This window comes from Saimiri boliviensis, chromosome 1 (assembly GCF_048565385.1).
Source record: "Saimiri boliviensis isolate mSaiBol1 chromosome 1, mSaiBol1.pri, whole genome shotgun sequence".
In the NCBI taxonomy this organism is placed as follows: Eukaryota; Metazoa; Chordata; class Mammalia; order Primates; family Cebidae; genus Saimiri; species Saimiri boliviensis.
Genome location: NC_133449.1, coordinates 49,694,946 through 49,708,257, shown reverse-complemented (window position 1 = coordinate 49,708,257; position 13,312 = coordinate 49,694,946). Strand labels below are relative to the sequence as shown.

Genomic DNA, 13,312 nt, shown 5'->3' with positions numbered 1-13,312 from the left:
GCTAAACTTGGCTCAAAAAGATTTTACAGCTTCCTAGAGGAACCAGAATAGGGAGCAAGGTTTCAACTCAGTGCTGTAAGAAGTGTTACAGTGCAGATCTGTCAAAGAGGCAAAGGAGGGTGTTCCTAGACTCCAGGCACTGTTCATAACCGGGAATCTCATTCATTCTACAGATGGAGTGCTCCACTGGGCAGTACCCTGGAGCAGATACTCTGCTGGTGTCTCGGTTAAAGAGAGACTGGTAACTCTGGTATTACCAAGAGATAGAATCTCAGATGTATATTCTTACAGAAACAATATTCCACTTTTCAAAGTTCACCAAAAAATTCTTTTAGGCAGAGATCATCCAGCATTGATCTGGTTTATCCAAGAGACTGATTAGGGTAACAGCACCTGGTCTTGCAGGGTCACATGAGCTCACCTCCAGGGTTGCCTCAACTCTGTCAGGAGCCTGCACCCCTCCATAATGTACATTCCCTGCCCCATCCAAGAAAAGTCAAGTGTCTCCCCAGAGGCTCCTGCAATTGATGGAGAGCTCCTGAGGTAGAGACCCACACACTCAATCCAGACACGGAGGGCTATTGCCCCTTTATTGTACCCATTTATCCATCTCTGAGTGAGAAGATTCCTAAATTTAATTAGGAAGAAGTGAATGAAGAAGAGTATTTGTGTGTACAAATCTGTGTGTCATCCACTTCGTCCCAGATATCATAAATTTAAACATTCTTCTAACCTAGGAAAATCCAGTATTTTAATGTTGACGTCAATTGCACAATGGTTGTCAGAAAAACCATATGTATTTGCATGGTGATATATTGACAAAATGTGTCATAGTTTGCTACTCCTTTCCATGAACCAGAGAGTTATTTCAGCTTATCAGCTCCCTCCCCTAGAAGTTTTCACCAATTCTCTTCCCGCCACCCCCCAGTCCTTTGACTTGATTGTGAAATCAGGTATTCAACAGAGAAATTACTCAGCCTCTCACTTCTGCTTTTGAAGGCCATAAAACAGTCAGGGGAGAAACTAGCAGATAGCAAACCTCTTTGAGGCACAAGGCACAACAGGCTGCTCTGGGATTCTCTTCAGTCAATCTTCACTGCTCAAGTATGACTTTAACTAATACTTCCTTACAACTAGGGAAGGGAGGTGCTAAAGGAGTCTCTCTCTCTCTTTCTTTCTCTCTCTCCCCCGCCCCCTTTGTCTCTCTCTCTCTCCCTCTTTGTCTCTCTCTCTCTCTCTCTCTCTCTCTCTCTCTCTCTCCCTCTCCCTCTCCCCCTCCCTCTTTCTCCCACCCTCTCTTCCTCGCTCTCTCCATCTCTGCCTCCCTCTCTCAGCTTTTTGCAAGAATGCCAGATGTAATGTAATTGCTTATGACTTGGGAAATATTCTAGGAATGAATACTGCTTATCTAGCACCTGTCACCCTAAAGGTTAGTGTCAAAGCCTCTGCTCCAACTCACCTCACAAATACACTGCTAGTTTGGGTTTGGTTTAGCAAATGCTTTTCTCTAGACTCAAAGGACATCTCTTTCACACATTCATTCATTCACTCAGAGATCACTTCTTTGTGTGCCTGCCATGTACTGGATGCTGAGAGAAATCACACATGAACATAGCTGTCATGGAGAAGTCACTCATTTTCTTCTTTTTACACAGGTGTCTGAAGCAGCCATGGCAGAAGTACCTGAACTCACCAGTGAAATGATGGCTTACTACAGGTCAGTGGGAACACTGAGACCAGTAACATGAGCAGGACTTCTCTTTCAAGAGTGGAGTGTTATCTGTGCTTGGAGACCACATTTTTCCCCTAAATTGCCTCTTTCCGTGGCAAGCAGGGTTCCAAGTAAATCTGATTTGAAGACTACTTTCCCATTACAAGTCCCTCCAGCCTTGGGACTTGGAGGCTATCCAGATGTGTTGTTGCAAGGGCTTCCTGCAGAAGCAAATGAGGAGAAAAGATTCCAAGCCGACAATAGAAGGAATCCCTTTGCAAAGTGTGGCTTGGAAGAGAGACAGAGAGCTCAGATTTTAGCTTACTCTCTTGGGCTAGAGGCTAGGCCTCAGGATCCAACAGGGAACACCCAGGTGCCCAGCCCGGAATCTGCCTCCTAGACTGTTCTGTGCCTATCATTGTGGAACTTGCCAGGTGTTTTCAGGCAGCTTCGAGTGACACGCTGTTTGCAGTTTCTTTTTTTTTTTTTTTTTTTTTGAGACGGAGTTTCGCTCCTGTTTCCCAGGCTGGAATGCAATGGCGCGATCTTGGCTCACCGCAACCTCCGCCTCCTGGGCTCAGGCAATTCTCCTGCCTCAGCCTCCTGAGTAGCTGGGATTATAGGCATGCGCCACCATGCCCAGCTAATTTTTTTGTATTTTTAGTAGAGACGGGGTTTCACCATGTTGACCAGGATGGTCTCGATCTCTTGACCTCATGATCCACCCACCTCGGCCTCCCGAAGTGCTGGGATTACAGGCGTGAGCCACCGCGCCCGGCCTGCAGTTTCTTATTAACAGTCAAGTCTTGTACACAGGGAAGGAAAAGTGAACCTGTTTAGAAGACATAATTGAGCCATCCCCCTGTTTTTATTACAGTGGCAATGAGGATGACTTGTTCTTTGAAGTCGATGGTCCTAAACAGATGAAGGTAAGACTATGGGTTTAGTTCCCAACCCAAGGAAGGGCTCTAACACAGGAAAAGCTCAAAGAGTTCTGAGCCACTTTGATGCCATGCTATTTGGTTTTAGAATAACTTTCACCTCTTCCAGTGAGACACAGCCTGCACCACTTGCTGACCTGGCCACCTGGTCACCATATCACCATAGTCACTCACTGACGTTGGTGATGGTGACCACACTTGGTGGCGACAGGGGAGTAGTAGTGATAATGTTTTCTGTTTTGTACTAGGAAGACAGTCAAGTCTTCAACACAAATTTGATTCTCCTTTTAGGAGACAGGTTCAGCCTTGTCAATCGGGTTCAATCACTTGAGTTAACTCATAAACCAAGAGATGATCTGGAGAACTAACAAATATCTACCCCTTTTGAGTAGAATAGTTTTTTTGCTTCCAGAGGTGAAGCTTATAACAACAAAACATAAATTATGTAAACAAAAAGATGAATTGAGACTTGAAAGAAAATTATTCACTTGCTGTGTGACCTTGACAAGTCATTTTACCCGCTTTGGACCTCATCTGAAAAATAAAGGGCATGAGCTAGATGATCTCTGAGATGCTGGCATCTCGCAACCTTCGGTTCTGAAATATTTTCAGCAGTAGCTAAGGGCATTTGCGCAGCAAATGGGCATTTTTCAGACTCATCCTTACAGAGAGCCATGTTACACTCCCGCTGTCCCTTCTGTTTCATATGATGCTCAGTAGCCCTCCTACATAGCCCAGCCATCGGCCCAGTTAGGTCAGTTGTGCAGGTTGAGAGGAAGCCACTTTTCTCTGACTTTACTTTTTGCCAGTTTGTGGCAGCCTCCCCTAGCCTCCTAATCCAGTCCTCAGTCTCGTTAAAACACATTTCTTTAAAAGTTTTAAGACTGGCCTAACAGATTGGCTCCAGCCGTGGAAGGAGCCCGTTGGCTTCTCTGCCTGGCCTTCAACCCCGTTGCCTTTTCCAGCAGCTTCGTTCTGCTCCAAGTAGGAAAGTCTCTCGTGCTCAACTTTCTTTTGTGCACTTAGAGGTCTCTTTAACTGTCTTTCAAGCCTTTGAACCATTATCATGCCTTGAGGCAACATCAGTTAAGCCTTGATACAGAGCCTCTCTGAATAAGAAGACAGTGGTAATTTTTAAGTATTTCACAAACAGTAACTACTCTTACAGGATTTGCAGAATGCCGTGAGACAGTGTTATAAAAAAGAAAAACAAAAGAACTGTGTAGAAAAATTGAATACTTGCTAAGTGAGCATAAGTGAATGGAAAATGTTATGATCATCCACATGAGAAAGCAAATCATAGTGTGACTGCATTAGGGATACAAAAAGATATAGAGAAGGTATACATGTATGGTGTAAAAAATACAAATATACAAATATATTTGTATTTTTTCACATACAAAAAAGATGAACAAGGTAGAAATGGGATTTATTCTAAAAGAATAGCCTGTAAGGTGTCAGAAAGCCCACATTCTGGTCTTGGGTCTGCCTCTAACTTGCCGCTGAGCTTCAAAGAGGAATAATCTTTTTATCTTATTTTATGAGAGGGAGTCTCACTCTGTCTCCCAGGCTGGAATGCAGTGGTACAATCTCAGCTCACTGCAACCTCCGCCTCCTGGGTTCAAGCAATTCTCCTTCCTCAGCTTCCCGAGTAGCTGGAATTATTGGTGCCTGCCACCACACCTTACTAATTTTTGTATTTTTAGTAGAGACAGGGGTTCACCATGTTGGCCAGGCTAGCTTTGAACTCCTGACCTCAAATTATCCACCCATCTCGGCCTCCCAATGTTCTGGGATTACAGGTGTGAGCCAGCATGCCTGGCCCAGAGAGGGATGATCTTTAGACGCTCGGGATTCTCTCAGGCCCCTTCCTCCTCTCTGAGCTTTCTCCTCTCTGATGTCAAAGCACGGCTCCTGGCAGGACCACCTCACCAGGCTCCCTCCCTCACTCTCTCCACAGTGCTCTTTCCAGGACCTGGACCTCTGCCCTGTGGATGGCGGCATCCAGCTACGACTCTCCCGCCAGCACGACAGCAAGGGCTTCAGGCAGGTCGTGTCCGTTGTCATGGCCATGGAGAAGCTGAGGAAGATGCCGGTTTACTGCCCACAGACCTTCCAGGACAATGACCTCAGCACCTTCTTTCCCTTCATCTTTGAAGAAGGTACTTAGCCACGCACAGGCAGTAGATCTCCACTTGTGTCCTCTCGGAAGCTATCAGGCTTCCAGCCAACTAGATTCCCCCAGAGCCGAAGCCCTTCAATGATAGAAAGCCCAGCAGGGAGGTAAAACAAAGAAGGCTAGAAACCAAATCAATCATCTCTTTAGTGGAAACTATTCTTAAAGAAGATCTTGATGGCTACTAGCATCTGCAACTCCCTCATTCTTTCTCAGGGGCCTTTCACTTACATTGTCACCATGAGGTTCATAACCTCCCTGTGGGCTAGTGTTATGACCATCACCATTTTACCTAAGTAGCTCTGTTGCTTGTCCATAGTGAGCAGTAATAGAGCTGAAGCTGGAACCTGTGTCTAATAGTGTCAGATCCAGTGTTCTTACCCACCCCACTCCCAGCTTCATCCCCACCAGTGTTGTCATCATACTTTGACCGTCTACGCACAGATGTCCTCCAAGAAACCAAATTCTGCTGCCTCACCTCAAGAGGCCTGCCCTTTTGATTTTATGCCTAAATAACATATGTGCTCACATTTCAGAACCTGTCATCTTCGACACATGGGATAATGAGCCTTATGTGTGTGATGCACCTGTACGATCCCTGAACTGCACACTCCGGGATGCACAACAAAAATGCTTGGTGATGTCTGGCCCATATGAACTGAAAGCTCTCCACCTCCAGGGACAAGATCTGGAGCAACAAGGTAAATGGAGACACCCTGGTTTCCTCACCTGGCCTCCTGGCAGCTTGCTAATTCTCCATGTTTTAAACAGAGTAGAAAGTTAATTCAAGGCAAATGATCAACACAAGTGAAAAGAAACATTAAAAAATAATATACGATCTTTTGTTTGGTCCTAGAAATGACACATTTGATTGCACCAGCCAGCACATTTGTGTGCTCAAACACTCCCAAGATTATGTCCAGGCAAGTCTCTTGGGCATAGTGCTGTGTCAATGCTCCCACAGTATGGGGCCATTTGATGGACATGGCCTAACTGCCTGTGGGTTCTCTCTTCCTGTTATTGAGGCTGAAACAATAGTGGTGAAGTGATAATATGTCCATCCCCATCCCCAGCCTTGCTCCCTTGCCCCAACATCCTTCCCACCCAATGCCAGATGATTACTTGTAGGGAAATTTTCCTGCCCAGCAGGAACTTATATCTCTCTGCTATAATTGGCAAATGTTTCAAGTGCAGTGAGCCCATCATTAGCTGTGGTCATCTGCCTGACATCATGCCACAATAGCCAAAGCCTGTGCACAGGAGTGTGGGCAACTAAGGCTGCTGACCTTGAAGGGCAGCCTGTCTCAGGGGAAAGCTATTTGCTCTCAGCCAGGCCAAGAAAGTCCTGTTTCTTTAGAACTGGGTGGTAAGAGTGGCCCCGGGGCCTCCAATGGACATTGCTGTGACTGAGGAAGATCAAAATGAGTGTGTCTCTTTGGAGACACCTTCCCAGCTCAGCCTCTCCTCTCCCAGTTTCTTCCCATGGGCTATGCTCTGTTCCTGAAACAGCTTTGGTGCCTGATTTCTAGCAGAAGTACAGATTTACCTCTTTCCTTGTCTTCCACATTGATCAAATTATTCTGCTTCTCTGGATGGGCACATTGCCAGCCAGTGGCACAATGGCTTCCTTCCTTCCTTTACCCCTTAAAATGTAGACCCTCCTTCATTCTCCACTATTACCCTCTGAAGCTCAGAGAAACCCTCAGGCCTTTTGGGGGAAACCCTAAATCAACCAAATGACCCTGCTGCCGTCTGTGAGAAGTCAAGTTATCCTGTCTCTTAGACCAAGGAACCTCACTGTGTGTTCCCACAGGGGCTACCAAATTGCATGTATCCCACTCATGGGGCCCAGGGGTTGGGCTGACCTTGCACTGCTGTGTCCCTAACCACAAGACCCTCTTCTTTCTTCAGTGGTGTTCTCCATGTCCTTTGTGCAAGGAGAAGAAAGTAACGACAAAATACCTGTGGCCTTGGGCCTCAAGGAAAAGAATCTGTACCTGTCCTGTGTGCTGAAAGATAATAAGCCCACTCTACAGCTGGAGGTAAGTGATGCTATGGAATGAATCCCTTCTCAGCCTCCAGCTATCACATATTCCCAGACAACCACCTTCTCCCTGCCCCACCCCTAGGAAAAGCTGAGAACAGGCCTATTTGACAATGTTGAATTAACATAAATGAATTTAACATAATTTATAAATGCATGCAACCTTCAATCCTGCTGCAGAAAATTAAATCTTTTTGCTGGTGTTATTATATCCTACCGTAGTTACAACCCTGCAGATTATATATTGTTAGGGCTGCTCTCATTTGATAGACACTTTGGAAAATGAATGACCTAAAGGATCGCATAATCACGTCCACTCCACTCCCCAAATCACCCCTACTATCGACTTCAGCTTTCCCAGCAAAAGCTTCATTTCCAAATTGATGTCATTCTAGGACAATAAGGAAAATGACAGTAAAAAGTCCCTGGAAACTAGGTACCTTAAGAAGCTCTAGCCTTTAAAAAAAAAAAAAAAAAAACTCACCTACATTATGCTCCTCAGCATTTGGCACTAAGTTTTAGAAAAGAATAAGGGCTCTTTCAGTAAACATACAGAAAGTTGGGGGTCCAATTATAACTCAGGAGTCTGGCTCCTGATCCTGTGACCTGCTCATCAACTTCCTCTCCAGCCAACCCAAAGAACATCTTTCCCACAGCATCTTTGTCCCTTTCCTCACAAAAATTCTTTCTCTTTTGCTGCAGAGTGTAGACCCCAAAAATTACCCAAAGAAGAAGATGGAAAAGCGATTTGTCTTCAACAAGACAGAAATCAATAACAAGCTGGAATTTGAGTCTGCCCAGTTCCCCAACTGGTACATCAGCACCTCTCAAGCAGAAAGCATGCCTGTCTTCCTGGGAGGGACCAAAGGCGGCCAGGATATAACTGACTTCACCATGCAATTTGTGTCCTAAAGAGAGCTGTATCCAGCAGGTCCTGTGCTGAATGTAAACTCAACCCCTAGGGCTGGAAGAAAGGGAACAGAAAGGTTTTAAATGTGGCTGTAGCCTGGACATTCCTGTTGTCTACACCAATGCCCCAGTGCCTGTCTTAGGGTACTGCTAAGAGGATCTCCTGTCCACTAGCCAGGATGGTCAGCACTCTACTTTCAGGGTCAATCCTCGCCCATTTGTTGAGCCAGGCCTCTCTCACCTCTCCTACTCACGTAAAGCCCTCCTGACAGAAACCACGGCCACGTTTGGTTCTAAGAAACCCTCTGTCCTTCACTTCCACCTTCTGATGAGCAACTGCATCTCTATTTATTTATTTATTTGTTTGTGTTATTGATTGGTCTATTTAATTTATTCAAGGAGTCAAAAAAGTAGCAGTGTCTGTAGAAGAGCCCAATTTTTAATAGCTATGCAATCAATTCAATTTGGACTGGTGTGCTCTCCTAAAATCAAGTCCTTTCACTAAGACCGAAAATGTATAAGCTCAGATTATTTAAATGGGAATAATTATAAATGAGCAAGTATGATCACACTGTTCAATGGTTCTGAAATAAACTTCACTGAAAAAACAAAAAAAAAGTTCTTTCCTGATCATTGACTTGTCTTGGATTTGACACTGAATAGTAAAGATAAACAGGGCTGTGAGAGTTCTTGGGGGACTAGAAGCCCACTCCTCATGGCTGAGTGCTGCAAAGTACCTAGAAACATCTTTAGCCACCAAAGACTATCCTCCTTACCCATCCCCTTTATTTCTGTTGTTCAACAAAAGGATATTCGGGGCCGGGTGCGGTGGCTCAAGCCTGTAATCCCAGCACTTTGGGAGGCCGAGGCGGGTGGATCACGAGGTCGAGAGATCGAGACCATCTCGTCAACATGGTGAAACCCCGTCTCTACTAAAAATACAAAAAATTAGCTGGGCGTGGTGGCGCGTGCCTGTAATCCCAGCTACTCAGGAGGCTGAGGCAGGAGAATTGCTTGAACCCAGGAGGCGGAGGTTGCGGTGAGCCGAGATCGCGCCATTGCACTCCAGCCTGGGTAACAAGAGCGAAACTCTATCTCAAAAAAAAAAAAAAAAAAAATGATATTCAGTGCACATCTGGAACAGGATCAGCTGAAGCACTGCAGCTAGTTGGGACTGACAGTTAACAGCTGCCAGTGATTTCTCTATCTCTGCAGCAAACATCTGTTGAGCAAGTGCTATGTACTAGAAGCGGAGAGTACATAGACAAGAAAGGTAAGAAGTTCCTCCTCAGATAAGAGAGGCACGTAGGTAAAAGCAATAACAAGGCAATGTGCCAAGTAGAGTAAGATAAAATACAAAAGGAGTATCCAGGAAGGAGTGAGGAGAGTGACATATGAATCAAGCCTACAGGGAGAAGCAGAAAATTTCCCCACATGGGCGAGGTGCAGTGGCTTACACCTTTAATCCCAGCACTTTGGGTGGCAAAGGCAGGAAGATAGCTTGAGCCCAGGAACTCAAGACCAGCCTGGGAAACATAGTGAGACCTCCATCTCTACAAAAAAATAAAATAATCAACCAAGCATGCTGGCAAGCACCTGTAGTCCTAGCTAGTTAGGAAGCTGGGACAGGAGGATCGCTTGAGCCCAGGAGGTCAAGACTGCAGTGAGCTATGATCACACCATTGCACTCCAGCCTGGGTGACAGAGTGAGACCCTATCTCTGAAAAAAGTTCCCAGATAGAAAAGGCCCTCAGGTAGAGGAACCAGCATAAGCAAGGGCATGGGGGTATAAGAATGAATTATGTAAAAAACACACTGTCAGGATTGCAGGAGTCACCAGAAGAAAAGTCAAAACATGAAACAAGCCAAGAGAAAAGTATTTGTAACTCACATTCCAGGTAAAGGGATAATTTGCTTCACATGTAAAGAACTGCCTCAAAACATTAGGAAAAAAAACAAAATCCAGCAAAACAAGAGGCAAGGGATATTAACAGTCTATTCACAGAAAAGAAAATACTGTTTGATCTTGGTCAGAGTAAAACAATGTTCAACATTACTGGTAATAAGAAAGGGAAATTAAAAGCACTTTGAGATACTAATATTTTCCCATCATATTGACAAAAATCAAAAGTTTAACAGCAGAACCTTCTGGTCAAATTGTGGGGAAATCTTCTTTGTTAAATATTACATGTGGGACTATAAATTGATATGACCCTTATAGAACAAAATTTGCTAACTATGAAAATCACAAGTGCACTTGCCCTTTGGTCCAGCAGTTTCATTCCTGGAGATTGATCCTACAGATGGATATAACCCATGTGAAATGAAAAATGATCAAAATTATTCATTGCACATCATTTGTGATAAGAAAAAATGGAAGTAACTCTAGTGTCTACCAACAAGAGGCTGACTAAATGAACTACAGGACATAGAATACTATGCAGCTATAGAAAAGAATGAGAAAGCACCCTGGTATGGTGTGGATCTGTGTCCCAGCCCAAATCTCATGTTGAACTATAATTCCCGATGTTAGAGGTGGGGTCTGGTGTGGGGTGATTGGATCATGGGAGTGGAGTTCTTTGGTGCTGTTCTGTGATAGAGTTCTCACAAGATCTGGTTGTTTAAAAGTGTGTGGCTTCCTCTCTCTTTCTCTCTCTCTCTCTCTCTCTCTCTCTCTCTCTCTCTCTTTTTCTCTCTCTCTTTGTCTTTCTCATTCTTTTGCTCTCACCCTTTCTCTCTCTCTCTCTCTCTCTCTCTCTGTGTGTGTCTCAGCCCTGCTCCTGCCATGTAAGACACCTGCTCCCACTTTGCCTTCTGCAGAAGTAAAAGTTCCCTGAGGCCTCCTCAAAAGCAGATGCTGCCATGCTTCCTGTGGAACAGCCTGTGAAACTGTGAGCCAATTAAACCACTTTTCTTTATAAATTACACTGTCTCGGGTATTTCCTTATAGCAATAAACGCTGTCTGCACAAATATGAAATCCTCTCCAAGTTATGCTGATAACTGAAAAAGAACAAAATGATATGCTAACTCTGAAGTAACAAAAGATAGGGAAAGAAGAGCAATACATTCCACTGTGCTTGCATTTGATTATTTTAATTCTGAAAGATACATAAGAAATGAACACAGTAGTTGTCGGAGGCTGAGAAATAAGATATATAGGGACAGGTGTAGGTGCAAGACACTTTTATGAACACATTTTATACAGTTTTTTTTATTTATTATTTATTTATTTATTTTATTTGGAGACAAGGTCTTGCTCTGTCACCCAGGCTCAAGCAATCCTCCCACCTCAGCCTCCTGAGTAAGTGGGACTACAAGCATACTGCACTATATTAGACCGTTCTCACACTGCTATAAAGAATGACCTGAGACTGGGTAATTTATGAATAAAAGAGGTTTAGCTGACTCACAGCTCTGCAGGCTGTACAGGAAGCATGGCTGGGAGGCTTCAGGAGACTTACAATCGTGGCGGAAGGCAAAGCGGAAACAAGCACGTCTTACTACAGAGGAGCAGGAGAGAGTGAAGAGGCGGGTGCTACACACTTTCAAACAACCACATCTTGTGAGAACTCACTCATTATCATGAGAACAGCAAGAAAGAAACCACCCCCATGATCCAATCACCTTCCTCCAGGACCCTCCCTCAACATTGAGGATTAAAATTCAACATGAAGTTTGAGTTGGGTCACAGAGCCAAACCATATCAGCCGACATTCCCAGCTAATTTTCTTAATTTTTTTTTTTTTTTAGATGCAGGGTCTCACTGTGTTGCCCAGGCTGGTCTTGAACTCCTGGGCTCTAATGATCTTCCTGCCGTAGCCTTCCAAATTGCAGGATTACAGGCATGAGCAACCACGCCTGACCTACAGTTTGATTTTTGAATCATGTAAATGTATTATATGGAAATAAAATAATAATTTTTAAAGATTTTATCAAAAAATGTATATCTAATTTCTTGTGGAAAGACAACTGTTGAGCTAAGGGAGCTGCCAGTCCTCGGCAGCTCTCAATACTCTCCTTCTTTGAAGTTCTCCAAGCTGGGGCAGAGGCTGGCAGAGCCCCTCTCCTAGCTCTGCCTCATAACTGCAGTGCAAAGGATGACACGGCTGTTGGAGCAGACACCCAAGTGGCAACCATTCTGTAAGATGGAACATAGATGGTGGCCGGAAAGCAGGTGGTCTGGGGAGAAAGCAGAGGAGCCTGTGAGCTCAAGCTCTCATTCAGCCCCCTATCCTTGACTGAGTGATACAATTCTACCAGCCCCCTCAGATCCAAAAGGGAAGACATGCCAGGAAGAATGAAACTGCAAAGGCATCTCACCTTGTGAGGAAGCCAGATTCTAAATCATCTCTGTATGGGTAAGTGGGTACAGTCATTTTGGAGAGAAAATTGGTAGTGTCTAGTTTTTTGGGTTTCTTAAGTATGTTCTTTGGCTCAGCAGTTCCACTATTTGGCATCTTCCCTAAAGAAATTTATGGACATCTACTGATGTGTTGTTTATAAATACTTAACAAAATCTACTAGAAACAACCTACTACATATCTGTTGGTAGAGGCAAGGTTAAATAAACCATGGTAAGTAAAAAAAAAAAAAAAGAGATGGTACTGAAATGGGATGATATCCAAGCAAATAATTCAGAGAAAAAGGCAAATTGTAGAACAAGAACAAAGTGATAACATTTATGTAAAAAAAAAAAAAAACACTGAACTTCTGCAATGCATAACCATGTGCTTCTACTGGTATATAGAGGCAGAGAGTTCTGGAAGGGTATTGACCAGACTGAAAATAGCAGTTACTTGGAGTGGGAAAGTGGAGGAGCTAGACATCAAGAGGAACTTTAGCTTTATTTACGACATTTGAATTTTTACCAAAAAAAAAACAATTTTTTTTGGTAAATGTGTTTAACAAATTTTGTATTATTAGATTTTTGTTCTTGTTTTTTCTACTGTTTTGACGGATCTCTTTATATGTTAAGCAAATATATTTGTGAATGACTTACATCATTTTTTTAATCCCCTGCATTACAATGTTCAAAAGCCTTGGGTTCCAATTTCTACATCTGAGCCAAAGATTAAAATTGCCCCTCCAGACCAGAATCGACCTTTCTATTACAGGTTTAGAGCCAAGTTCTCTCCCTAGTTAACAAACAACTCCTTGTTTCTCTGCACTATGTGTCCTTGGCCTGGAAGAGAGAAATGATCTACCACTAAATAGAAAGGGTCTGATAACTTGAGTGGGGAAAGTCAATAATCCTCCCAACACCCAACCCAGTATACAAACACAACTGGAAGAAGGCAGTCTTTCTGAAGGGCTGTGAAGTCAACTTACAGCAGGTTACACACCATACCTCCACAGCTTCTACCAGCTTTCAAGGAGAGCCTGTGTACCTGGAGAGGAGAAGGCAGGGCTTCTGAACTCAACTTGATATCAGACTCTGCAATGGGTACTCTGTAGGGACAGGCTGTGGCCTATCCTACAGGCTTGGACTGGAGTCAGCAAGTATCTGGGCTTGAAGAAGATGAAAGATAC

General features: G+C 44.0%; 2 protein-coding genes across 4 annotated transcripts in view; one reads left to right on the top strand and one right to left on the bottom strand.

Annotated features, from left to right (window-relative positions):
* The window catches only part of IL37 (interleukin 37), a 114,571-nt gene that overhangs the window by 81,208 nt on the left and 20,051 nt on the right, over positions 1-13,312 (bottom strand). The window lies entirely within an intron of this gene.
* On the top strand, positions 999-8,399 carry IL1B (interleukin 1 beta). Its single transcript, XM_010330337.3, has 7 exons — positions 999-1,104; positions 1,656-1,717; positions 2,589-2,640; positions 4,613-4,814; positions 5,365-5,529; positions 6,740-6,870; positions 7,575-8,399. Exons 2-7 carry the CDS (start codon positions 1,671-1,673, stop codon positions 7,782-7,784), a joined length of 807 nt encoding a protein of 268 aa, XP_010328639.1. The 5' UTR covers positions 999-1,104; positions 1,656-1,670; the 3' UTR covers positions 7,785-8,399.